This window comes from Castanea sativa, chromosome 3 (genome assembly GCF_040712315.1).
Source record: "Castanea sativa cultivar Marrone di Chiusa Pesio chromosome 3, ASM4071231v1".
Classification (NCBI taxonomy): domain Eukaryota; kingdom Viridiplantae; phylum Streptophyta; class Magnoliopsida; order Fagales; family Fagaceae; genus Castanea; species Castanea sativa.
This window is the reverse complement of record NC_134015.1, coordinates 11478206-11504697: the sequence shown is the minus strand read 5'-3', so window position 1 is coordinate 11504697 and position 26492 is coordinate 11478206. Positions and strand designations below refer to the sequence as shown.

The 26492-nt window shown below is 37.0% G+C and overlaps 1 protein-coding gene across 1 annotated transcript; it reads left to right on the top strand.

Moving 5' to 3' along the window:
• Nucleotides 1–4: 4 nt before the first annotated feature.
• Nucleotides 5–23051, top strand: LOC142628511 (sugar transporter ERD6-like 5). Its single transcript, XM_075802593.1, has 8 exons — nucleotides 5–67; nucleotides 1159–1239; nucleotides 1319–1403; nucleotides 1489–1532; nucleotides 1910–1963; nucleotides 12208–12267; nucleotides 12375–12489; nucleotides 22921–23051. Exons 1-8 carry the CDS (start codon nucleotides 5–7, stop codon nucleotides 23049–23051), a joined length of 633 nt encoding a protein of 210 aa, XP_075658708.1.
• The last annotated feature ends 3441 nt before the right edge of the window (nucleotides 23052–26492 follow it).

The window sequence follows — 26492 nt, the reverse complement described above, 5'->3', positions numbered from 1 at the left end:
AGAGATGGAGTGGCACCTGACAATAACAAATTCCATTAGAATAGAACTAATCTTTTACGAAGTTATTGTATGGTAAATTTATGCCGAGAAAGATTAATACCAATTAAAGCCAAAGTGCGCCAGTTTACAGCATTTCCAATGAAAAACATTAGTGAAAGGCTGGAACATAAAATCAACTGCACACATAACAAAAGATAAGGATATGACAATGAATTGGCCATTCAATTTAAAGGCATAATGATCTGACTATACCTGAGTAGCTGATGTAAATTGTCCCCTAAGATTCTTAGGTGTTATTTTTGCAATGTATACTGGTACCTGTTTCGTTATAAGAATTAATCATTACTTTTTGTCTTTTAAATAAGTAAATCAATCACAAAATGCCAAACTTTCAAAACTTACCACATAGGAAAGAATCCCAATGCTAAAACCTAATGAAAGTCTTCCAAGATCCAGCCACCAAGCATTCTGTGTCAAATACTGAACTTTATTAGTTGTTGACAACCAGTAGAGAAAAATGTAGGAATAATTGTCTCACTGATATGGTCCTTGATCTACATTTGACAATAACAAATGAATGCAACTTCAAAAAATAATCACCCTAAAATCTTACAACAATGATTTCCAATGTCCTACTTTTTGCATCTTTTCAAATTTATCTGGGATTGGCCATATAACTTTATGAAAATTTAATATTAATTAAACATTCTGTCAAATATTTTGTTGGGAGTTGGAACTCTTTTAATGTAAATTGGTTTCAATAGGACCCTGATATGCTCCATTTGGCTTCAAAGAATAAAAGTGAAGACAAGTGTTGTGGTTTAAAAAAAAAAAATTTATTTTTAACCACTTTTGGCTTGGCAAATTCCCATATATATACATATATATATATATATACACACACATACATACAGTACAGTTGACCTATGAGGCCCTTGATTAGGCTTGAATCAAGGATAATTGATAGGCCTTGATTCAAGACACAATCAAGGGTGATGCAAAAAACATGAAAATTTGCAAAATATGTTATAAGCTAAAACTTTGAAAAGGCACAGTCATATATATATATATATATACACTGTACAGAGATTTTTGTGTTGAGAAATTTTCATTCAGAACATTTTTCTTTCTCTATTCCTTTTGTTATTTTACTTACAGGATTATACAGAATCCTTTCAAAAGAACGCAGAAACTAGAATTCTGGACTTGTTCCAGAGGAGATATGTTCGTTCACTCATTGTAAGTCTCTCTTGATGTGGCACCTTTACTTTTCTCAGCTTGTCCAATCTTTTTATTTTTTCTAATCATATTGTCTTAGGTTGGAGTTGGGTTATTACTACTTCAACAATTTGGAGGGTGTAACGCAATTGGTTATTATTCAAGCTCAATATTCTTAGAAGCTGGTAAGTTAATGGCTGTAGAGACTGATTTGTGTACTGCTGATAATACAAAGAAGAAATGATGATTATGAACTCTTGTTTGCTGAAGGTTTTTCAAGTAGAATTGGGACTATTTCGATGGCTATTATCCAGGTACTTCTCTCACTACAACTGTGAGGAACTGCAGAATTCTACTAAATACATATCCCAAACATGTAAAAATGCTTTTGCAGATTCCAGCTTCTGCTATCAGTGTACTCGACAGATAGATTAGGAAGACGACCACTTCTTATGGTGAGGATGAAAAAGATTCAGCTTTAAGTCTATCAATTAGTTCAACACCTCCAAGGAAGTAAATTTTACCAATCCTTGCAGGTCTCTGTTGTTAGAATGTGCTTTAGTTGCTTGCTAATAGGAGTGACATTCTGCTTTCAGGTTTCAATCAAAACCAAATTCATAGCTTCTTTGTTGGTGGTTCTGTTTTCCACATATATGAATGATTATTGTTTTAACTCTTTTGTGATGAGAAGGACCTCTATCTGTTGAAGGAACTCACTCCCATTTTGGTGCTAATCGGAATCCTAGTAAACAATATATATCCAAAAAAAAAAAAAGTTTTTCTCCTACTTCTCCAGTAATGGGAGTAGAGATTTCTAAATTTAATTTCTCACATTCTCTCATTCATGCTTCAATAACCAATTAGACTGTCCGGATATGTGGGGAGTCGAAGGGTTTTTAACACCTGAAGTTCTGAGGTTAGCTTGGAGGGAGCTCACTACAATGTTGGTTATAATAGGCACTTGGTAGTACAAAAAACCAATAGATGTTCCTCCTCTCAAGAAAAGAACTAAATATTTCTATGTTGATGTCAAAAATTGTCTCAAATTTCTATTTGGATTTGGTTTTGTTACTAGGCTTCCCTCGTGTTGAAGGAAAGGTTTTTCCATGGTGTGGAATTTTCTCTTTTGCTATGGAAGGGAAGTTCCTTATTGAAGAAGTGGGACATTTTAAGAGCTTATGGTATTCTAGGTTCTGAGCTTATTTTGGATGGAATTGGCTTACAGGTTGCTTGCTCTACATTAATCTTTAGTACACCTATTGCTGCAAATACTAACATAGCAAGTGATGAAGCACAAGTTCGTCAGTTGTAGTGAATTTGTCCAGATGGAGCCGGATGTTCGTTTGCGTCGTAGTGGAAGTAACAATTCCCTAAAATGGTCACCGGTGTGGTGCCTGCCACAACGCCTCCGATGCCAAAGTCAGTACAAGGGAGTTTATAATAATAGAACGTAAGAATGATTAGGTATATCTCGTAATTGTGTCCGTACCTTGTGTTGGCAATGTGAGGGCTTTATATATGTTGCTCTGGATTCTAGCCGTTGTGATTGATATTGTGATGTTAATGCTTTTCTTGGTAACGCTTCCTGCTAAGTAATGGGGCTTTAATATGCCCTTAACGGTCTGTGCAGCTAGTTTTGTAACTGACCGAAGCATTACGCAGCATTGAATGATCCTGATGCCCTCGTCGGTGACGTGAACACTTGCTTAGACTTGTCTCAGAGAACAGTCTCGTTTGTCGTATTGAACTCGTTTGTAGTTGATTTCGTCAGTCCCATCAGCTGCCCTCAGATTTTGTGGTTGTCTGACATGTCATGACGACCATAGAAAATGAAAGGTTTTTTGGACTGCAGGCGACTCTTGGGATTTCGTGCCGTATTAAATGCGTAGTGGCGGCGCCATACTGGTCATGGCCACATGGCACGTTCTGGTTGGTGGGGTTAATGTTCCCCTTGTATGACTCTTGGGTTTCCCGCTGATTTTTAGTTTTTTGCCTTGATTTTTAAACTTCTCCTCTTCTTACTTTACTTTTCGTTTTCCCCAAACTTTCAATCATTTCTCTGAGTGTTTTCTTCTTCAACTTTTCTCTGCAACTCCTTTCCGAGCCGGTGTGTGTTGGTGTTGGGCTTCTTATCTTCTTCTTTTTGAGGTATGTTTTTCTCCCCTTTTCTCGTTTTCTTTCTTTGGTGGTAGTAAACATCTGATTTTTTTTTTTTTTTTTTTTTGCTTTTGTTTTCTGGTTTTTGGGATTTTAGCATTTACCTCTTTCTTCTGTGTTTTTTCTGGGTGTCCATGATTAGTAACTTTGAGGTTAGGATAGCTTGCCCCTCAGTTTCCTTCCTTTTCGCACGCTTAGGGGGGTCTTTAGGCGTTTTCCCAAACCTTGAGAATTTTGTTTTTGAGGGTAACAGTGTGGGTGTTGCCTTGGCTGAGTTGTTACCTTTGCTTCGTCAATCAATTGATTGGTTTGAGGGTTTGGTGAGAGAGCAGGGAACGATGTCTGAGGTTAGGTCCAGTGAACTCGAGACTGGGTTATCATTTAGTGGTGACCCGGTGGAGGGAGATACTGCCGTTTCGACCCTTCGAGAGGTTAAGGCTTTTCCCGCCCTCATGGAGGTGTGTGGGCTGGATGCTGACACCATGGGTAGGTTCAAAGATAGGTTTCAATTTCCGGAGTGGGTTTGTGTTCGTCGGCCCAATGACGAGGATAGGGCTTGCCACTTTTTCCCTGATGAGATGTGCTTCTATGAGGCCGCTTTCACTTGTTGACTTAGGCTTCCCGTCCATCCGTTCATGATGGAGCTTTTAGATTACTTTGGTATTGCTCCCGGGCAACTTATGCCCAATTCATGGAGGATAGTGGTCAATTGTATGGAAATATGGTTGGCCGCTAACGGGGACATGATTAAGGTAGGCGAACTCATCTATCTATATCGTTTGAAAGAGTCTAGAGAGTACAGATATTATGAGTTAGTACCCTGGGAGAGGAGAACAAGGATTGTTAGGGGTTTACCTTCATCCTTCATGTATTGGAAATCAAGATTTTTCTCTGTGTCTAGGGATGATTTTGAGACTCCCTCCAGCGCGGATTGGGGTGATATCCCGAGGTTGCTCCGTCGATGGGGGACCCTGACTTTAGGTGCGTTAGTATTTCTTCCCGACGTTTTTAATTTTGTTGTATCTGCTGTTATCGTCACCAACTTCTTTGTTTCTTGTTTTGCGCAGTTAAGAGACGGCTTAAGCTCAAGAGCAGGCATAAGAATCGTGTTAAGAAAGCGATTGAGTACGCCTAGACGGTCGAAAGATGGGACGATCTGGTAGATCCGTGGACCCTTGCCTTCTATAACCTTGGTCCTAACTCGTCCCCCTACGTCCTACGCAGCATCGACATTGAAGGAAAAAAGAGTAAGTATTGAGCTCGTCAATATTGACCCCCCTTATATATACTTGGATTTTTTTTTATCAAGTGTTTTCTTTTTACAGAAATGATGACCAAGCTCAACACAGATATGTATGAGAAGATGAGGTCCAAGAAGGACGAGCCGTTTTCCAACATCGGGAAGAAGGCGATACACATCACAGGGAAGGGTTCCTCCGTCACTCCAACTGCTTCCGTCACTCCCATTGTTTCTGGTATCGAGACGATGAGGATGGCCTCTCCTACCACCTTGATTGAAGAGATCCCTACCCCCGCTTCTAAAAGGCCGCACATATTTGACAGGGAGAAGGAGAAGGTTGATTCTCGCTCGTCTACTATTTGGGACAATGAGAGACTGGCGGTGAACCGGGCTTATGGGGTCGTGACTGCAAAAGATTTGAAGGCATTCTCGGGTTTGTCCCCAAATGAGCTGGTGGGTCGTCACCTCCACAAGCTTGTCCAGGTAACGCGCTTGTGCAAGTTTATCCCTTCTATGTTCTTTTATTTATTTATTATTATTATTATTTTTTTTTACGTTGTTCTGAGGTTCGATTCCCTTGTGTGTTTTTTAGGTGTTGGGGGAGAGCATTCATCTTTCCTCGAAGTATCTTGCTTAGGAGGCTAAGGTCGAGTCTGCGTTGTCATGGGTAAAGGCCTTAGAGGCAAAGAACTTGGAGTTGAAGAAAGATTTGATAGCTTCTATGGGAGAAGTTAACCTTGCCAAGGAAAAGGCCAAGAAACTAAGTGACGACCTCAAGGCTGAACGACAATTGGTCTTGGAGAAGGATGAGCAACTTGTGGTTACCAGGGAGAAGATCAAAGTCATTGCTGCTAAGGCCATCGAAGGCTTCCAGCAAGCTAAGGAGTACAACACTGTGCTCTTCAGTTGGTACTTCAAGGGGTTTGAACTTTTGAGAAGATACTTCATCAAGCACCCCTCTGGAGTAGACTTGAAAAAACTGGACTTGGAAGAGGTAGATAGGGAGATGGCTGCTGACGAGGCTGCCCAGTCTTTGACCACCGAGACTGATGCCCCTGTGAATGCCCCTGCCAGTGACGCCCCTACCGGTGACGATGTTGCTACTAACGCCTGAACCTAATACTATGAAAATTTTCTTCTCCCCCTTTTTTTTTTAACTGGGTGCCCGTTATGTTTTGGGCTCAAATTTCAGAACAGGTTTCTTTTAATCTGTCTCGAGAACAATATTTTTAGCCTAGTGTTTATGGGCCTTTAGATGTAAAAATAATGGTAATTGCCCGTTGTTTTTGGGCTTTTATAGCTGCGTACTTACTTGCATTTGTGATTGCACACTTATGTTATGCTTGTGGTATTTTACATCCGTCGGTGCTTTAGTGAAATTTTTAGCTGTGACTTTTCCTTTTCCTCGCGATTAACTTGCTCTCGAGGGTTTTTCTCCTCACGCTTGTTGTCTTTCTATTGTGACTTACACTTTTTCAAGGATCTTGTCAATCTCTTTGCTTTGTCAGTAATTTACATCCGTTTAGGCGGAATCTTATTACTCAGCCATTTTTGAGATTGTCTTTTGGTTTCGTCAGTATTTTACATCCGTCTAGGCGGAATCTTATTACTTAGCCATCTTTGGTTTTTGTGACTTACAGCTGACCACACCTGTTTACACGAAGACATTAGTTGAATGATTCTTTTATTAATTTCAGGAATGAATGCATTTATTTGTTACATCTGTTGGTGGTACTTCTTCAAGTGCTCAATGTTCCATGGTCGTGGGAGCCTCTGTCCGTCTAGGGTTTCCAGGTGATAACTGCCTTGCCTGGAGTAGTGGACGACTCGATAGGGTCCTTCCCATGTGGGGCTGAGCTTTCCTTGGGCAGAGTCTCTAGTCGCCGTAGTGACCTTGCGCAGGACGAGGTCGCCTATATCAAGTCGTCTGAGTTGTACCCTTTTGTTGAAGTATTCGGCCATCTTCTGATGGTACTTCGTCATCCTGTTGGAAGCTTTGTCTCTTACTTCGTCCAGGTAATCTAGGTTGATTCGTAGCTGGTCATCGTTGTTTTCTTCGTGGAATACCTCTCGCCTGATGCTGGCCACTCCTACCTCGACCGAGATTACTGCTTCAGTGCCATAAGTAAGCCTAAAAGGGGTTTTTCCTATTGGGGTTCTTGCCGTGGTTCTGTAGGCCCACAAGACATTGGGCAATTCTTCTGGCCAGGCACCCTTCGCGTCGTCCAGCTTGGCTTTAATAATCTTGAGTAGTGTTCGATTCGTCACCTCCATCTGTCCATTTGCCTGTGGATGCCCTGGAGATGAGAACTGGTTCTTGATGCCTAGACCCGAGCAGAAATCCCTGAAGCCTTGGCTGTTGAACTGCCGCCCATTATCTGATATGATCGTCCTTGGAATCCCGAACCTGCAAATTATATTCTTCCACACGAAGCTCCGGATTCGTGCTTCAGTGATGGTTGCTATCGCCTCTGCTTTGACCCACTTCGTGAAATAATCAATAGCAACTAGTAGGAATCTTACCTAACCTTTACCTAAGGGCAGTGGGCCGACGATGTCGACTCCCCATTGTGCGAATGGCCACAGGGATGATATCGTCATCAGTCTCTCTGCTGGAAGTCGCTGGACATTCCCGAACCTCTAACACTTGTCACATTTCTTGACGAGTTCTACTGCTTCCACCTGCATAGTTCGCCAGAAATAACCTGTTTGAATGACCTTGCTTACCAGGGATCTAGGGCTAGCATGGTCCCCACAAACTCCTTCGTGGATTTCTTCCAAGATGTATTTGGCTTCTTCTTCGTTGACACACTTCTAGTAAGGCATGGAGAAACCTCTCTTGTATAAGGTGTCATTTAGGATCGTAAATCTGACTGCTCTCTTCTTGATCTTCTTGGCCTCCTTGGCATCCTAAGGGAGGTGCCTGTCTTGGAGAAAAGACACGATCGCTGTCATCCAGCTGTTTATGTTAAGGATTGCAAATGTTGGGACTTCTTCGATGCTGGAGCGTTTTTGAATGTCCATGTCTACCTCCACGCTCGTTGACCTTTTCTCTGACGAGGCCATTTTTGTGATCTTGTTTGCTGCCATGTTCTAGCCTCTTGGGATCTGTACGAATTCCAACTTATCAAACTCCCGGGCTAGATGTTTCGTCAGCTTGAGATATTTCTGCATTCTTTCCTCCTTCGCTTCATACTCTTCTTTGATTTTCCCTATTACTAATTTCGAATCGCTCTGGATAAGCAAGTTTTTAGCTCCGAGTGCCTTCCCGAGTCTCAGCCCCGTTAGTATTTCTTCGTACTCTACCTCATTATTGGTGGCTGGAAACTTCAGTTGAACTCCGTTCCTGAGCTTTTCTCCGCCAAGGGTGACTATGATGACCCCTACTCCCCCCTTCTTCTGAGCTGATGAACCATCGGTCTGGATCGTCCATTGTCCTGTCTCGTCGTTAGGGTTGTCATCTTCTGGAAAGGTGAACTCAGCAATGAAGTCTGCCAGAGCTTATGCCTTGATGGCTGTTCTGGGGTGATACTCGATGTCGAATTGGCTGAGTTCAATTGCCCACTAGACCATTCTCCCTGCTGCCTCAAGCTTGTTCATGGATTTCTTGATGGGTTGGTTCGTCATCACCAGGATGGGGTTTGCTTCAAAGTACGGTCGTAGCTTGCGCGAAGCTATTATTAATGCAAATGCAATCTTTTCAATCTTGGGATATCTGGCTTCTGCTCCTTGGAAAGCTTGATTGACGTAGTAAACTGGGAGTTGTTTCTTGTCCTCTTCTCGAATCAGGGTTGTGCTCACGGCCGTGGCTGATGCTACCAGGTATAAATATAGATTTTCTCCCTCCTTAGATGGACTCAAGAGGGGTGGATTGCTCAGGTAACGTTTGAATTCCTGAAATGCTGCCTCGCATTCGTCAGTCCAGATGAAAGCTTGCTTCAATGTCTTGAAGAAGGGTAAGCATTTATTCGTTGCTTTAGAGATGAATCTATTGAGTGCCGCAATCCTCCCTGTGAGTTTTTGGACTTCTTTGTCGGTCTTCGGTGATGTCATGTTGAGTATTGCTTGCACTTTCTCCGGGTTTGCTTCTATCCCCCTTTGGAACACCATGAGTCCCAAGAACTTTCCCAAAGCCACCCCAAAAACACATTTACTAGGATTCAACTTCATCTGATATTCTCCGAGGGTGGCAAATGTCTCTTTCAAGTCGTCCAGATGGGCAAGCTCTTCTCTACTCTTAATGAGCATATCATCCACATTTACTTCCATATTCCTGCCAATCTGTTCTTTAAACATCTTATTCACTAACCTCTGGTAGGTTGCTCTTGCATTCTTCAGCCCGAAAGGCATCACCTTATAGCAATAGAATCCTTGGCTCGTGATGAAAGCAGTTTTTTCTTGATCTTCCTTAGCCATTTTTATCTGGTTGTATCCTGAAAAAGCACCCATGAACGTCAGTAATTTATGTCCGGCCGTAGAGTCCACCAACTGTGGGAAACTGTCATTTGGGCAAGCTTTGTTTAGGTCCGTGAAATCCACACACATTTTTTATTTCCCATTTGCTTTCTTCACCAGTACGACGTTGGCCAGCCATTTAGGATAGTAAACCTCCCAAATAAAGCCTACTAACAATAGCTTGTTAACCTCGTCAGTGATCGCTTGGTTTCGTTCAGGGGCGAAAACTCGTCGTCTTTGTTGGACGGGCTTTTTCTCAGAATCCACATTCAGTTTATGCTGGACGACTTTAGAGGAAATACCGAGCATGTCCTCGTGACTCCACGCGAAGACGTCTGCGTTTTCCCTAAGGAATTGAATGAGTTTTGTCCTTATTTCAGGGCTTAAGGTCGTTCATATCTTTGTCGTCTTAGCCACTTCTCCTTCAACCAGTTCTACTGTTTCCAAGGCTTCCATTTTATCTTCTTCTTTCTCCTCGATCGTCCATGTATGGTTCTCCTTTGCAGCCAGCATGGCCTGTTAGCATTCCCTAGCTAAGACCTAATCTCCTTTCACCTCACCAACACCGTCCTCAGTTGGGAATTTCACTTTTAGGCAATAGGTGGACGTAGCTGCCTTCCACCGGTTAAGCGTAGGCCTTCCAATGATCACATTGTAAGAGGAGGGGCAGTCAAACCACCAAAAGTCCAATTGACGAGTCAACTGCCTCGGGTAGGTCCCTACTGTGACTATCAATCTCACTATGCCCTTAGGGTATACCCTGTCCCCATTGAAGCTAATGAAGGAGGAGTCAAATGGGCGCAATCTTCCAGGATTTAGCTTCAGCTGTTGGAAGGTTGGTAAGTAGATGATGCCTGCGGAGCTACTATTGTCTATGAGGACCCTTTTGGTATTGAACCCTTCAATTGTGAGCATTATGACCAATGGGTCATTGTGAGGCTGCTTCACTCCCCTAGCATCCTCCTTGTTGAAAGACATGTCTTGGTTCGTCTGTCTCTGCTTGAACGGGGGTATCATGTGGACGCTATTTACCTGCCTCTAACATGCTTTCTTAAGGGATTTGAATGATCCTCCCGCGAATGTCCCCCCTGCGATCGTCTTTATCTCCCTAATCACATCCTGTGGTGGCTGGAACGGACGATCCTCATTCTTGGACGAGGATTCGTGCTGGCTCTTATTGCCGTCTTTAAACCTGCTGGGCTCTCCCTTCTTCACATACTTCTGCAATTTTCCTTTTTGTATCAACTCTTCTATTTGCTCTTTTAGGTCCCGGCAATCCTCTGTGTAGTGGCCATGATCCTTGTGGAACCGGCAGTATTTGTTCTTGTCACGCACGTTGGGGGATGAATGTAATGGCCTTGGCCACTTAAGGTGGTGCTCATCCTTTATCTGCGTTAAAATCTTATCAACAGGCATTACTAAAGGAGTAAATTTTACCGTTCGTGAGTTCTTTCGTCTTTCCTTTTGTTCCCGTTAGTAGGCCGACGATTTGGATGCTCCCTTTTTCTTCCTTTACGGTCGTCCTCCCTCTTTCCCTTCTCTTTTGTTTTCTCCACATCTTTAATGGCGGCTAGCGCGTCCTCAGCATTCATGTACTTCTACGCTTTAAGGAGCATCTCCGCCATCGTCTTGGGAGGATTCTTCGCGAGTGAGACCACGAACTCTTTGGATTTTAACCCAGCATTAAAGGTTGTCAGCTTTAAAGGTCGTTAGCTTTGTCCACCTCCAGTGTTTCCCGGGTGAAGCGTTTCACGTACGACCTCAAGGTCTCTTTTTTCCCTTGCTTGATTGTGAGCAAGTGGTCTACTAGTCTCTTCGGGCGTTGTCCGCCGACAAAGTGGCGCAAAAAGGTGCTGCCCAACTGTTCGAAACTATCAATAGACGACGTTGGCAGTTTTGTGAACCACTCCCTTGCGGCTCCTTTGAGAGTGGTGGGGAAGGATCGGCACAGGATCTCGTCGGGGGGCTGTTGGAGGCCCAGAGTCGTCGTGAAGGTGTTGAGGTGATCCAGAGGATCTTTCAAACCATCAAACGGTTCAATCTGAGGTAATCTGAACTTTGATGGTACGGGGCACTCCAAGACTGCCGAAGTGAAGGGCAAATCTGTCGTCCTGACCATTCTGTCCAAACTTTGGTCCGTTTTCCCTCTGATGGCATTTCTCAACTCGTCCATCTCCTTCCTCATTTCTTGGAGGGGATCCGAGTTTGATTCATTCGAAGTCGTGGGCCCTCAGCGGTCGCTCCTTCTGTGGCTATCTCCCACATCCTCGAGATTGGTCCTGGACCGATCCTCCTCCTATTGAAGTTTTGGCCTTATTTCCTGATTCTGTCTGGTGAGCTCCTCGACGGTAGCAGCAAGAGCCTGGATTTGCATAGCTAAGGCTGCAGAATCTTTGTTGGACTCCATCTGAATATAACAGTTGATTGGAAACTACGTACTCGAATCTGGATACGAGAATGTCGTTCCCCACAGACGGCGCCAAACTAATGAAGCACAAGTTCATAAGTTGTAGTGAATTTGTCCAGATGGAGCCAGATGTTCGCTTGCGTCATAGTGGAAGTAACAATTCCCTAAAATGGTCACCGGTGTGATGCCTGCCACAACGCCTCCGATGCCAAAGTCAGTACAAGGGAGTTTATAATAATAGAGCGTAAGAATGATTAGGTATATCTCATAATTGTGTCCGTACCTTGTGTTGGCAATGTGAGGACTTTATCTATGTTGCTCTGGATTCTAGCCGTTGTGATTGATATTGTGATGTTAATGCTTTTCTTGGTAACGCTTCTTGCTAAGTAATGGGGCTTTAATATGCCCTCAACGGTCTATGCAGCTGATTTTGTAACTGTCCGGGGCATTACTGGAGGCATTGAATGATCCTGATACCCTCGTCGGTGACGTGGGCACTTGCTTAGGCTCGTCTCAGAGAACCGTCTCGTCTGTCGTATTGAACTCGTCTGTAGTTGATTTCGTCAGTCCCATCAGCTAGCTAAGCACTTTCTTATGTTTCTTTTCCTTTCAAATCCTTAAAAGAAACCAAGGGGTGGTTACTGTTCTTTTTCTTGAATTCTTGACTGAGTTTTATATAGTTTTAGATAAATTTGAAAAGCATGTCATTGACTGGCTAATATCCTTGCAGGTTTATACTGTGGCTTACTCAATAGGCATGGCTGGATTACCATGGGTTATAATGTCAGAGGTATATTACTTATTGAGCTCTAAAGCCTTTTGCAAATTTATTGAGGAGAATTTCGCTCAAACAAGCAGCTTTTTTAGCTTCCATTCGAGGATTACTTTCCATTTCAGATATTCCCTGTAAATATCAAGGGTACGGCTGGAAGCCTTGTGACCACAATGAAATGGTCCTCTTCTTGGATTGTTACATTCACTTTCAATTTTATGATGGAATGGAGTACAGCAGGTAACTGTTTCTACACTATCAAGGTTGTAATGGAATGATTATTATACACTTTCAATTTTAAACCTTTTCCTTCTCTATTTTTAATTACACATGAATGTTTTGGCCATGATGCATCAGGGACATTTTTTATATTCTCTAGCATTTGTGGTTTGACTGTTCTATTCATCGCAAAGCTGGTACCAGAGACCAAGGGGCGAGCTCTAAAAGAAATTCAGGCATCAATTACCCAATTTTCTGCTTGAGGTGCAAGTAATACAAGTAAATGAGTCTAATAACTACGCATTTCACCTAAGTGTAAAAAAAATTGTGGTTAGAAACATTTGGATGATATCATATCAGTTTAAAATTTTGATGTGAGCGATCATATATCCATCATTCAGTATTTAGAAATTTATGTACAATTTGTTTTTTTGTGCTTGATTCAAGATATCATCTTCTCTAACTTGAGGTCTTTATTGATTTTTACGGGAACCAAACAGTGAGCAAAAGACTACTGTTGTCCTGTCACTGTCAGCATATCAAATTCCACAGTACAATGATAGCGTGACGACTTTGAGGCAAAACAGAGTCCCCATTTAGACTAAGGTATCCTAGATATACTCAAGCATATGATGACATTTATTATTGAATCAATTTTTGAGGCATTCTCAATATTGCTCAACCAATTTGTGCTTAAGCATCTCTCAAAAAAAAAAGAAATTGTGCTTAAGCTGTCATCATTACTCTTAAAATATAACATCTAAAACCACCTAAAGAATATCAAAGGACAATGTTTAGCATATCACTAACCTGAAAAAATAATGTGGGTTCTTGGAGTCACACCGCAGCATAACACTCTTAAAATCTATTTACGTAATTTCATAAACATTCAAACTGAAATTGGAAGCAAAAAGAGGGTTTTTTTTCCCCTCTCTCTCTCAATTAAAAAAAAAAAATAGACATGAATAAACTAATTTCAAGTTCAAAAATCAATGATCAAACATGATTTACAAATATTGGTTTATACCAACAAATGAATGAATACACTCTCTATGTTAGTAAGTACGATAACAACTAGTCACTTAAAGTTTTTGGGAAAATTATACGTTACTACTTATTATCCTAAACTATACCTCCATCTACATTTACCACCTTGAACTTTTAGAATAAACGATTGTCATTCTTAACTTGGATGGAAAAACATGTCATGTGTGACTCACATGACCTCTGCATACATGGCACCACATGAAAAGACCGAATTGCTTCTCTTCAATCCCTTAAAACAAGATCGTTTAACAAATTTAACTCTTGTTATACAATGTAACCTTTGTTATATCACTGACATAATGGAGATTACTTAAGAACCATTATTAGTAGGATGGAGGATGGCTGAAAGTAAGAAAATGCCCCATAACACATACCAAGAATAGATGATAAGTGATGAAAGGAAGAACAAACGACCCAATGCCGGAGCTCAGTAGAACAACCTCTAAATAGGAATGTATGGTTCTCTGAGCACATGACCTATAAATTAGGATCCAAGTCTTCTAGATTTCTTAGGATACTTTACCGAGTAGATTTCTTTAAATCCTCACCTTTTATTTAAAATTAATGATTTAAGATACTGCCACCTCATCAATCCACTAACTTACTCTTTTAAAACCACAGAAAACGTAAATTAAGCCTCTAAGCATTAACATTAGAGAACAATCGCCATTCAAATCCTGAAAATTCATCAACACGAATCACTCCTACACTAAAACATCTTAATCCAAAAAAAAAACTCCCAGGCAAAATCATTCAAGAAGAAAACCCTTGTGTTTCTTTTACAACTCTCTTGCATCCTTAAAACTTTCATTATTTTCAACCACAAATGATGGATTTATTTAGCTTAATCCCTTCCGATCGTCCATGGATGACCATTGATAGCCCAATGGAAGCCGGGTATATCAGCCATCCTACTCTCTATAGTTTTATAAATCCTGATAATCTCTACAAGCACAAGCTACAAAAACCTTCCAATACCAGCTATTCTTCTCTCTAAAAGGAGACATGAACTTAGGCATTAAAGTGCTTAGGCTGGTGCCACACTAACATCACCCTAGCCTTCTTACTTGTTGAAGTTATATTCGGAGAGTTGCTCTTGTTCTTCATCACTAGGTCTTTTGTGCAACCATTAATACACTAGCTATCAAGCTCTATACAAGGAAGGACACCCATAAGAGACATGAGTGAGAGAATACCCATAATCAACAATAAATAATTCCCTTGTTCTGACTTAAGCATCAGAGCTATTTAGGTCAACGTCACACTGACTATCGAAATTACAGTTTGGATCCCAAGCAATGATTACATGGTACAATTATTGTGAGTGTGTGAGATGAAAGGTTAGAAAAATTTTAAATTTTTCTAATTTTTTTTTCTAATCCTATGGTTAAGATTAAAAGTGAACTTTTAACTTTTAATATCATCCACTGATTCACTATTATATTTATATGGTGCAATCAAATTTTGATCTCAAAGTTATAATTTGATAATAACTCATAATTGCTGGTCACTAAGTGAAGTTTTAAACTTGAGCATATTATAAGCATTTGCACCCAAATATATATATATATATATATATATATATATATATATATATATATATATATATATATATTAAAATGATGATATTTTCTCTATTGACTAAAGTTATAAGAACATTGGTAGCAGATTAATTAAAATAGGATAAGGAGTGAATATGAGTAACTAAATCCAAAAAAATCCAAAAATCTACGTTCATTTTCTTACCAAAAATGATAATATTTACTATTAATTTCGTAAATATTTGTTTATTATTTTTCTACCTTAGTAAAAAAAAAAATTTATTGAGTTAATTACAATATGCTGCTAACTCTAACTCTGCAGCTCAAATTCTTCTCCCTTAGATCTTCAAACACTTTATACATGTAACCAATTCAGTTATAAGATCCTTGACTTAGTAAAGTAATTGTGATAAAGTATGGTGGGTACTGTCGAAAGTGAGAGGAATAAAAAAAATAATAATAAAGAAACAATGTTTAAATAAAATCAGATTTAGAATCCAAACCAATTTATTTATTCCAAAACTTGCTTAGTTTTGGCGTTTTTAGAAAAATCCGAATTTAGTAAGGTTGAAGGATAAAACTCATGTTTTACACTTTCTAGTAAGAGTTGCCAAATTAGTATTTTACTTAAAATTCAATACATCTTATCACACCTAATAACATCTCAATAAACTCCTAATTTGGTTGAATTTATATATATGTAATTAGGTATTATATTTAATTAGGTGTGGTTGTGCTTATTTCTAAACATGTAATAAGATGATGTGGCATATTAAGATTAGAGAGGTAAAATATGGGTTTTACACCACACTTTTACAGAATTTAATTTCTTTTCATAATGCTCCAAATTGTATTATTGGATTCGACAATGTCACTTTTCTATTTTTAGTTGGGAATAATTTTGAAAGAGAAAACAATAGCATATAAATTAATGATTGCCATGGCCCTATTTTATTTGGCAAATAATGACATATCTTAAACAAAAGTCTACCATTAGTTCATCAACTTGGTCTCACCAAACATAACCATCTCTCTCAATAAAAACTTGGTTCTCATCTTGTTATTCATATCCTGCAGTCTTTCCATACAAAATGGAGAGAGAAGGCATGGAGGAAGGACTATTACCATGGTCAACAAGTTCAGAAGCCAAGCTCAATGGAGATACAACACCAAGTGATGCGTCAGCCACACCTGTTCTCAATAAAAATTTTACAGAATTTTGCCACTTAATTGAATTTATTCTCTTTTCTTTTTCTCCTTTACCTCTCTTTTTTTTTTGTTTTGGAAAAGCTCTCCATTACGTATTTTATTTTATTATTACTTTGTGGACATGGGCCGCATGACTTCTCTTTGGGTGGGTATTTTTCCAGATAATAGGCCCGTAGGACAGGCCCACACACATAAATTATTATTATTATTATAGACATGCTTTTACAAAATTTAACTATAAAATTATAAATTGATTAATATTAAATTCAATTTCTGGGAAACTATCTTTACCTGTCAAGGAAAGATTATCAACATTGACATAGATAATTCTGGTTAGTACTTTATCTCTTGCAAAGTATGTCGTAAAAAGGTAAAGTCAAGAGGTAAATTTTTCTGGTGCGACAATTGTAACAAAAAGGCATGCTTCCCAATCCCAAGGTACACAAAATGAAAATGTTTACTTTTTATATTAAAATACAACAACTACTATGATATTAACAATATATATGTCATTTCTTTTATTAGGTATAGAATTCAATTAAAGGTTAAAGATAGCGCAGGAATGGCCACAATCATTTTATTTGATTCAGAAGCAGAAAAATTACTCAACCTATCAGCCAAAGACCTTTTGAACAAATCTTTAGAGGTGAGAATATATAATATAAAATTAGTATTTAATATTTACTAAAATTTACTTGAGTTTCCAATTTTAAAAATGTTACTTTTGTTAGGAGCCTGATGAAGTCATCCTTCTTGTGCAAATAGAGAATCTGAAAGGAAAAAAATTTGTTTTCCAAATACAACTAAATGACTATAATCTCAAGTATGGATACGAATTTTACACCGTCAAGAAACTTTTTGACTCTTTTGAAGAAGTTGACAAAGCAATTCAACTTGATAAAATGACAGAAGTAAGTATTCTTTAATTTAGCAAAATTACAAATATGATATTTAAGATGTATATGTTGTAATACATTCCTCAACCTGTTCTATTGCCAGACTTACATCAATGATACTTCAAATGAATGTAGCAACAACTTATCAACTGAAGAAGATGGTGATTGTACAAAATTTCAAAAACTTGATGTTCAAAGCAATGTGCAACTCACACCAACATCTGTACTCAAGGAAAACAAAAGGGCATATTCAGGGACTACTACAAAGCAACAAAGGAAGAAGATACAAAAAACACTTTAAAGTTGCCTTTCAATCTCTAAGATTTTCTATGCACAATTTGGTTTTAATGGATTTGTGATTTTGGTACTAAAGACGTACTGGAACAAAGGAAATTTTTTGGCTTTTATGCACAATTTGGTTTTAAATTGAAATAGAGGAATTAAACTCTTATATTTAGTTATTTGAGAATACAACTTTACTTCAACGTTTTTTAAATATACTGAATACCAATATTTAGTGGAAGACATTAAATAAATGAAATTGAAAAATAAAAAAAGCCATAGCAAAAAGACATGGTATTGGGACATTTTCCTAATATGTGCAAATAAAAAACTGTTGGGAGGAGATTCAACCTAAAACAGTTGCAGCTTTGAGAGATGATAAACTATTTGGTTATGTATTAAAAAGACCAGTGTACCCAGTTGGTCCAATAGTAACACAATCAGGTAACTCGTCCAAGAATGCCTTGCTATTTGATTGGCTAAACAAGCAACCAAATGATTTTGTGGTGTATGTGTCATTTGGGAGTGGTGCAACACTGTCACACGAGCAAATGACTGAGCTATTTGTGTCATTTTTTTAATCTAGAAAAATGTATATTTTGTTTTTATTTGATGGCTATTACAATTCTAATGTCACATCATTTGGAGGTTCATCTTAATTTTTATTTATTTTAAATTACAAAAATTGGTAGCTTTCCCGTGCAAAGCGACTAGTTATTATTATTATTATTTATACAGAGATAAAATTTCTACTTTAGCTTAATTTAAGTGTATATGTGTGTGAAACTTCTTCCTAAAAACTTGAACCTCGGCCTTTGCCCTTCCACCCCCCACAAGCATTTTTTATTATTATTATTATTATTATTATTATTATTATTATTATTATTATTATTATTATTATTTAAGAGGTTTTTTCTGTTTGGGATCCTTTTTTTTTTGTTCAAAAATGCCCTTACACCATTATGTTTAAATAGAGACAAAACTAAAGGACAATCCGGTAAAAATACAACTTTAACTTTTACTAAAACATTGCCTACAAAATAGGGCTACTCTTCTGTTAATTTTCAAATTGTTTTATCCACTTATAAATTCTAAATGTGTAATATTAATGAGAAAACATGTAAATCTTAAATTGAAATGAATGAAAAATTATGATATTAAAAAAAAAATCTCATTACACGTGCGAAGCGCGTGTTACGAGGCCTAGTTATTACAATATTAATATCTTTATATTCACTGCACATACCAAATGATTAATGCACTAGTAACAATTTGCCTTTGCCTTTGTTCGGAGGGGGGGGGGGGGGTGGAGGTTTAGGATGGGCTCGGATTAGGTTTAAAGTAGAATTCTATTTCATATAAAATTAAAATTAAAAAAAAGTTTTCTCTTTTCAACTACCTTGTATTTTACCTAATTTATTTTTTAAGAAAAATAAATCTATAAAATAGATTTTGCCAAACACGCATGTCACATTTTATTATAAAATATTAGACAACTAGTACAGATTCCAAAAGAAAATTTTTTAAAAACAAATACCTAACACACGTCACATTGTATGATAATATATTTGACAACTATTACAGATTCCTAATATAAATACCAAGCACACATGTCACATTTTATGATAGTATATTTGACAACTAGTACAGGTTCCCGAAGAAAATTTTAAAAAATAAGTAACATTTTTTTTTTTTCATAGAAAAAAGTTTATGTTCTATGAAGCATTAGCAGTTTATCATGGTATTGGCTGATTTTCTTTGAACAAATGCATTGTGATTGGCTTTATAGACAGGATATTCTCATATTCACGCCTGTTGAATCCGGAATCATTGCAGATTTGGGCATTTCTGTGGCAGTAGTAAGTATTATTAATTCTGTCCTTTTTTTAGTTAATAATAAATAAAAATTCACTTTTGTTGTCATTTTTTTAGTTAATACTGTAATAAATAAAAAATCACTTTTGTTTTCCTTGTACATGTACTTTTAGAATAATTCTAGGACCATAACAATTACCACAAATTTTTCCATAACTATTTTATATGGCAAATTATGATTGGCTTTCTATCACTTTCATACGGCCTCATTATTTTTTTCTCTACCACTCACAATTTACCACATTAGAGTTGTGGCAAAACATAAGGTTCTTATACCAGATATTTATGGTATTTTTATTGATAAGGTAAAACTTAAACGTGTGACTTGTCCTATTAGTACCACCTCACATTGTACCATCTTAGCCAAAACAGAGGGCTTCGTTCCCTTCCACTTACTATAATGCATCTACATTGTCTACACATATGTTTCAATGGAAGTTATATTATACTAAGGGAAATGTTAATGAATATCTTTAGAGCATTGGTTAATAATCCATTTAAAGAAAGTTTTTATAGGAAAAGAAAATAAAACAATTAATGTTTTGACAGTTTTTTTCATTTTCCATAAAAATTGTGTCAAAACTTTCCTAAATTGGATTGTTAACCAATGCCTTAAGGGCATTTGTTAGCATGACCCTTATACTAAAACCATAGAGTTTGGGGGGTTGTAAATATATATGTCAAACACGTACATATGTGCCAAATATAAAATTAGTATACATGTAGCTTCAGGAAAAATTTATATATGTATACACACACATCATTATGTGCTTATCAATGTTTCTAAACATAAACATTGTAGATATTTATGTATAGTTTTCACATAATCACACATTATATGACCAATACAAAATAATTTTACACCAACATGCATAGTGTTGCCACAAGGATTTGTTCTTCACCCAGATTCATATTGTATTTTGTTTAGATTTAATAGGTTTGATAAATTGTATACAATGAGTAATAGAAACAAAATTAATAGAACTCACTTTGTTGCCGAAGCTTTTCTTTTTGTTGAAGTTCAGCAGAATGAAATGTTAAATTTATTTGCTTGAATAGAACTCACTTTGTTGCATTTCAACCCTGTTAATTTTTCTTTCTTTTTATGCATTTTGCAGTATTCAGTTTTCGGGTCAATAATGACAATTGGAGGAGCGATAGGTGGATTAGTAAGTGGAAGTATAGCAGACCTTATTGGTCGGAGAGGTGTATGTTTCTTTTGTCACCTTTCAATTTGTTGATATTTTTGAAACTACAAAACTATCTCTCTCTCTCTCTTTTTTCTTTTTTTTTTTGGGTATTCCTTCCAGTTTCTTGTTGAAATTGTAATGCAGGCAATGTGGTTCTCATATTTATTCAGCTTTGCAGGTTGGCTTGCCATAGTATTTGGAAAGGTTTTCTCTCTTCCTACTTTCCCTCTATAATCAGTGACTACTCTAGAAGCCTAGTACCTTGAATAACTGAATATTTTACTGATAGTATTGATTTGAAGGCTGGTACATTTCTTAATACCCTTTCCTATTAGTAAGTAGCAATCCTAGATTTAGTCAACATAGGAAATATAAGCAAATTAATTAAATTCATTTTCTAAATTGACGGTAAAACATTCTTCAGCTTTCTTGATATCAAGTTGTCCAGTTAGCAGTTCCATCTGTCCTACATCAATTACTTAATTTACATTTTCTTTGGGGGGTTTCAATTGTTAGAATAACTAGTCGCTAGCCTATGCTATGCACGGAAACCTACATATTTGTAAGATAGACTAAAATAATTTTATAAAATCTTAAATTGATTAAGAAACTACACCATTGCATGATTTGCTCTTGTATGACTTCAGTTTGTGTTACAATTTGATGAAGAAGTCATTGCTTGAACGTGCAATGGCTTACAAAAAATTTGTCAGAAATTTTCAAATATTAAAACTTCTAAAAAACCAAAAAATATTAAAGAATCAAATGATTCACTGCTTAGAAATTGTTGAAACAAAACAAAATATATATGACTAAACAATAGAGAAATATGAAAGAAAGATGGGTTATATTTAAAAGAATAATTTTAATCATTGCAAACTTTTTCATCTTGTAAAAAATGGCTAAAAAAAGTTTGGTGATTTATGTATGAAAATTACTTTTTAAAGAAGTTGCAGTAGAATTGTTTTATTTAAGTTTGGACTAAACAAAAATAATTTTATTTAAAAAATGATGAGTTTGAGTTTAAGTTGGACTTGTTAGAGAGATAGAGTTTCACTTCTTATTAAGTTTGGACTAAATAAAAATAATTTTATTTAAATAATATGCTGATGTGAAAAATTATGGGAGTTTAAATAATATATAGATTGTATTTCATTTAGTAGCGTGTAAAAGGGAAGCTCTATTTATAGGAACACATTATGAATGCAATACATGACATTAGTACTGTACAAGTAATGGGTCTGGACCTATATATATATATATATATATATGGGCCTAATGGTTTCTCTTATTTATATTTGTATATTTCAAAAAATTAAAGCGTAATATTTATTGTTGTTATACTTTAATAAGAAATGGGCTATATTAGCGGCCACGTTATCATCTTTTTTTATTATTATTATTTTTCCAATTTTTCTATAATTTTTTTAATATTTATTTATTTTTAATATTTACATTTCTCCCACCTTTATATGTATTTTGAGTCTTAAGTTTTTAGTGTCCAAAGTATGTTGAAGGTCCATGTTGAAGACAAAAGAAAACCGCTCAAGAAACTGCTGAAATACGTCCCTAAATACCTCTTGATACTTGTCAACTAATCAAGACTTAATGAAGCTCTATACCTAGCTATACACCCCTCGCCCGATCAAGGCAGGATCACAGGTCATTATTTTGAAGTTGTGCTAAGAAAGTTGATAAATCATAAAATAAAATAAAAAATCCTCTTGTTAAGATTATGAAAGAAACACATTGTGAACTAGAGAAAAAAAATAATGACCTGTGATCCTGCCTTTTCAGACTCAAAAGCCTTCTTATCAACTATTGCCGCAATTATTGACATGGCAAACTACGCACTTTTTATGATTTTTTCCGTTCTGATCCTTAAAAGCAACAAACTGATGTTTATTGTTCTTTTTTATTTTTTATTTATTTTTTTATTTATATCTGGACTTACGTTTACGAAGTGGTAGATCAAGTTGCAATATATGAAATTGACTGGCTAACAATCCACGCAGGGAAATACTGTGGCTTCATCAATTGGCATGGCAGGATTACCATGGGTTATAATGGCAGAGGTATGAAACTTATTGAACTTTGAATCCATTTACAAATATCTAACAGGAGTTTTGCACTAACAAGGAGCTTTATTAGCTTTAATTCAACGATGAATTATCGATTTCAGCTATTCCCTATAAACATCAAGGGTGCGGGTGGAAGTCTGGTGACTTCAGTGAAATGGTCCTGTACTTGGATTATTACCGTACACTTTAAATTATATGATGGAATTGAGTGAAGCAGGTAATTACACTTTTGATGGAATGGATAACTACAGCCACTATCAATTTTGATAATCTGTTACCTGCTCTCTCTTTTGTAATTATTCATGATTAATTTGGCCATGCTACACATCAGGAACATTTTTCTTATACTCGAGCATTTGTGGTTTGATTGTTCTATTCGTCGCAAAATTGGTGCCAGAGACGAAGGGGCGAGCTCTGGAAGATATACAAGCATCAATTACCCATTCTTCTGCAATAAGATAAGGTCCAAGTAATGCTAGTAAATGATTCTTATAATAAGTAGTAAACAAGTCAGTTGAAGTGTATCATAATTGGAGTATTTCTTCCTAACGTAAGTGAGAAAAAAAAAATTGTTTTGAAAGATTTGGGAAGATATTAGTTCATTTCCTATCATTTAATATTTATGAAATTTATTTGCAAGCTTTTTTTTTGAGAATCCTTAATAAAGGTTCTTGTAACTTTCTATTTATGATAAACAAGTTGTGTTGATATATTCCAATGACGTCTTTTTTTAAGTGGACCAAAATATACCGAATTGGACCAAAATATACCGAATTGGACCGAATGAATCGAATAGACAGAAGTGGATCACAATAGACTAAATGGTATGAAATGGACCAAACGGACCAAATTGGATAAAATAGACCTAATAAACGGAAGTAGACCAAAATAGTCTAAATGGAAAAAAATGGACGAAATTGAACTGAACAGACCAAATTAGACAGAAGTGAATCAAAATGAACGGAAATGGACCAAAATAGACCGAATTAGAAATAATGGAGCTAAATGGACCAAGTGGACCGAATGTACCAAAGTGGATCAAATAGACCGAATGGACCGAAGTGGACCAATATAGACTAAATAAACCAAAGTGGACTAAATGGATCAAAGTGGACTCAATGAGCCTAAATGGACTGAATAGGCCAAGGTTGACCAAAATGAACTGAAATGTCATTCTAATGTGGTTCAATAAGAACGTAGTAATAATAAATATTACGTTTAAGCTTTTAAATATTATATAGATGGTCTATTCACCTAATTTTTTCTCTTCTATTTGTAACTATCATCTTCAATTTTCCTACTTATAAATCCCAAAGAAGGTACGTAAAGAAACTAAATCATAGATAATCGAATGCAAAACTATAAAAATTATGACCTTCTAAATTGAAATGAGAGTTACAGAGGCAGAACTTTCCATCACTAGAACTTCGTAATCCGTAGCTATTGATAACATTATTGCAGATTCATCACATAACATTTTGATTAAGGAGACAGTGTCTGATTTAACAATCTACAGTTCAACTTTATTGTTCTTTTTGTATTAAAATCAAACTTACCCTTTATTCTTTTAATTTGAAATTGAAAGTTTCTAGCGTTACGTAAATAGAAAAAATTGTTCATTTTATTTAGAAATGTAAGTGAACCAAGTTGTTCATAAACAGTTTAGTTTCAGCTCGATTGAGAACAAGCTTATTTATATTTATTTATTTGGCAAACAAGTCAAGTTCAAGCCCAAGTTTAAACTCAAACTATTAAACAAGTTGGGTTCAAATATAATAATGTATTCATAAACAAGTTTATAAATATGAAGCTCAATTAAAATGTACATATAAAATTATATGTTTTTAGATATATATATATATATATATATATATATATATATATTGTTGGGGGCGAAAAAGTTTCATTTCCGACAAATAAGATTTATATTGGGTCGGGGCCCTAAACCAAAACTCGACGATGGGCTCGATGCACGGCCCAAAGGCTATTGGCGAAGATCCAAACAATTCGCCGTGTTTTCATGCCTTAGGCCTAGATTGAGACTTGCAGGAACGGCCTTTAAACAATCCCTACAGCGAACACGTCAGCGGGGTTAAAAAGTCTACTGTAAGAAATAGTCCAGCGGTAGAGTGTTTCTGCAAAAAATAACCCAATGGTAAAGTGTATCTGCAGAAAATAACCCAGCTGTAAAGTACTTATGCAGAAAAGAGTGACCCAGCCGTAAAGTGCTTCTGCAGAAAAAAGTGACCTAGCCGTAAAAATATTTCTGCAGCAAAAACAACTCAGCAGTACTGTAAAGTAAACTTTGAGTATTTCACAAGTTAAGAGGAAACATCAGAGTCATCATCCAGTAGCTCTAGGAAAGAGTCTTCTAATACAATAATATGAGGGAAAAATTCTATGGTAACAGTTACATCATAACCATGAATAGTAAATGAATAGCTAAACATTATGGGTTCCATGATAGCAAATAATGAGGAAAACTTAGTGTGAGATGAAGGGAGAGAGGGAGATCCCAGCTAGTGCAGCAAGGTCATTATGGTGCCAAAGCATGCTCTTGAGTGTAGTACATATAATGGGTAGAGAGAGACATGTGTGGGCAGTGGGCAAAAGTCTATAGTGGGCTGCTGAAACTCATTGCTGGGGAGGAGCTGAATGGTTTAAACTTGAGGTATGAGAGGTGTTTTTAAGCTAGGAGTGGGGGAATTCCTTTTCCATGCTTAAGAATGAGAGTTTTATGACTTAGAATTTTGTTGGGATTTTGAGAAGCTGATATGGAAAAGTTTTTGTGAGAGTTTTTCTCTATGAGTGTGTTTCTTGGTATGTTCCTTCTTCCCCCCCTTGAGGCATTAACAAAGGGTTCTATTTATAGTTGAGATTTAGGAGGCAATTGGTAAATAACTTTTGCTAAATCTCCCCCAATCTTCAGAAAATCCTTAGGGATTCGTTTCTTAGAATGTTAGCTTAGAATGGTAAGCTTGATATTTGAAGACTCTTGCTGTTTTTGATGCAATATCAGCTGGGATTCTGACCTAGCATCAATGTTGATTGGTCTTGGTTGTTGGGTTTAGAGCATGCATTAAGCTAATGACCTTGGTTGTGCTGCTTACTAGATTCAGAGCTCCCAAAGGCAAGTTAATTCACCCCAAGGCAGGTGTCAACCTTGGAGCCTTTGCTGGGAACTCTGCTGGGCTTTCCTTGGTCCCCTCCAAGCCACATTTCCCTAAGCTTCCCCATGAGAGGTTCATGTGCTTGGTCCATGAACTGAAAAATACATATTTTTAGCATGAAAAATGAGTTGATTTCAGCTTGCTTCAGGAGGTTTAATGGCCTTGTCATGGCTGCCTTTGATGCTTGACCGAATGAGTTGGAGAAGAAAGAGGATATGGCTGGCTGAAGTGTTTCGGTTCACTGTTCAGTCTTTTCAGCCTTATGTCTAGTCTGTTTCAGCTTTATGTCACACAATAAATGATGATATTTCAGCTTTTGGAGGAAAGGTTTGACCCCTGATGGACACATGTGCTGTGCTGACTTGATTGGACAGGTTGGAACTTGATGGGAGTGGTCCTCAGCTGTTGAATTTGTGCTGAGTGTTGGCTAGTTAGCTCACGTGAGCTCTAGCTGCTGGGGCTTGAGTGTGGCCTTGGCTGGCCACAGCTGGGCTTTATATTTGGGCTTGATTATCCCTACAAAATGAAGAGTTTTACCATGGGTGATATACATGGGCTTTTATAAACTTTGCAAGAAAAGTATTTCTTAAAGGATGAATATTAATATTCCCCATGAGTAAGGGATTTGGTATATGTGAATTAATTGATAAGATAACATTTAGGCTTTATGAGGGCGTTTGGATCCGCGTTTGTGTGTCCACGTCCGCGTTTTTGCTTTTTTTTTTTTTTTTTT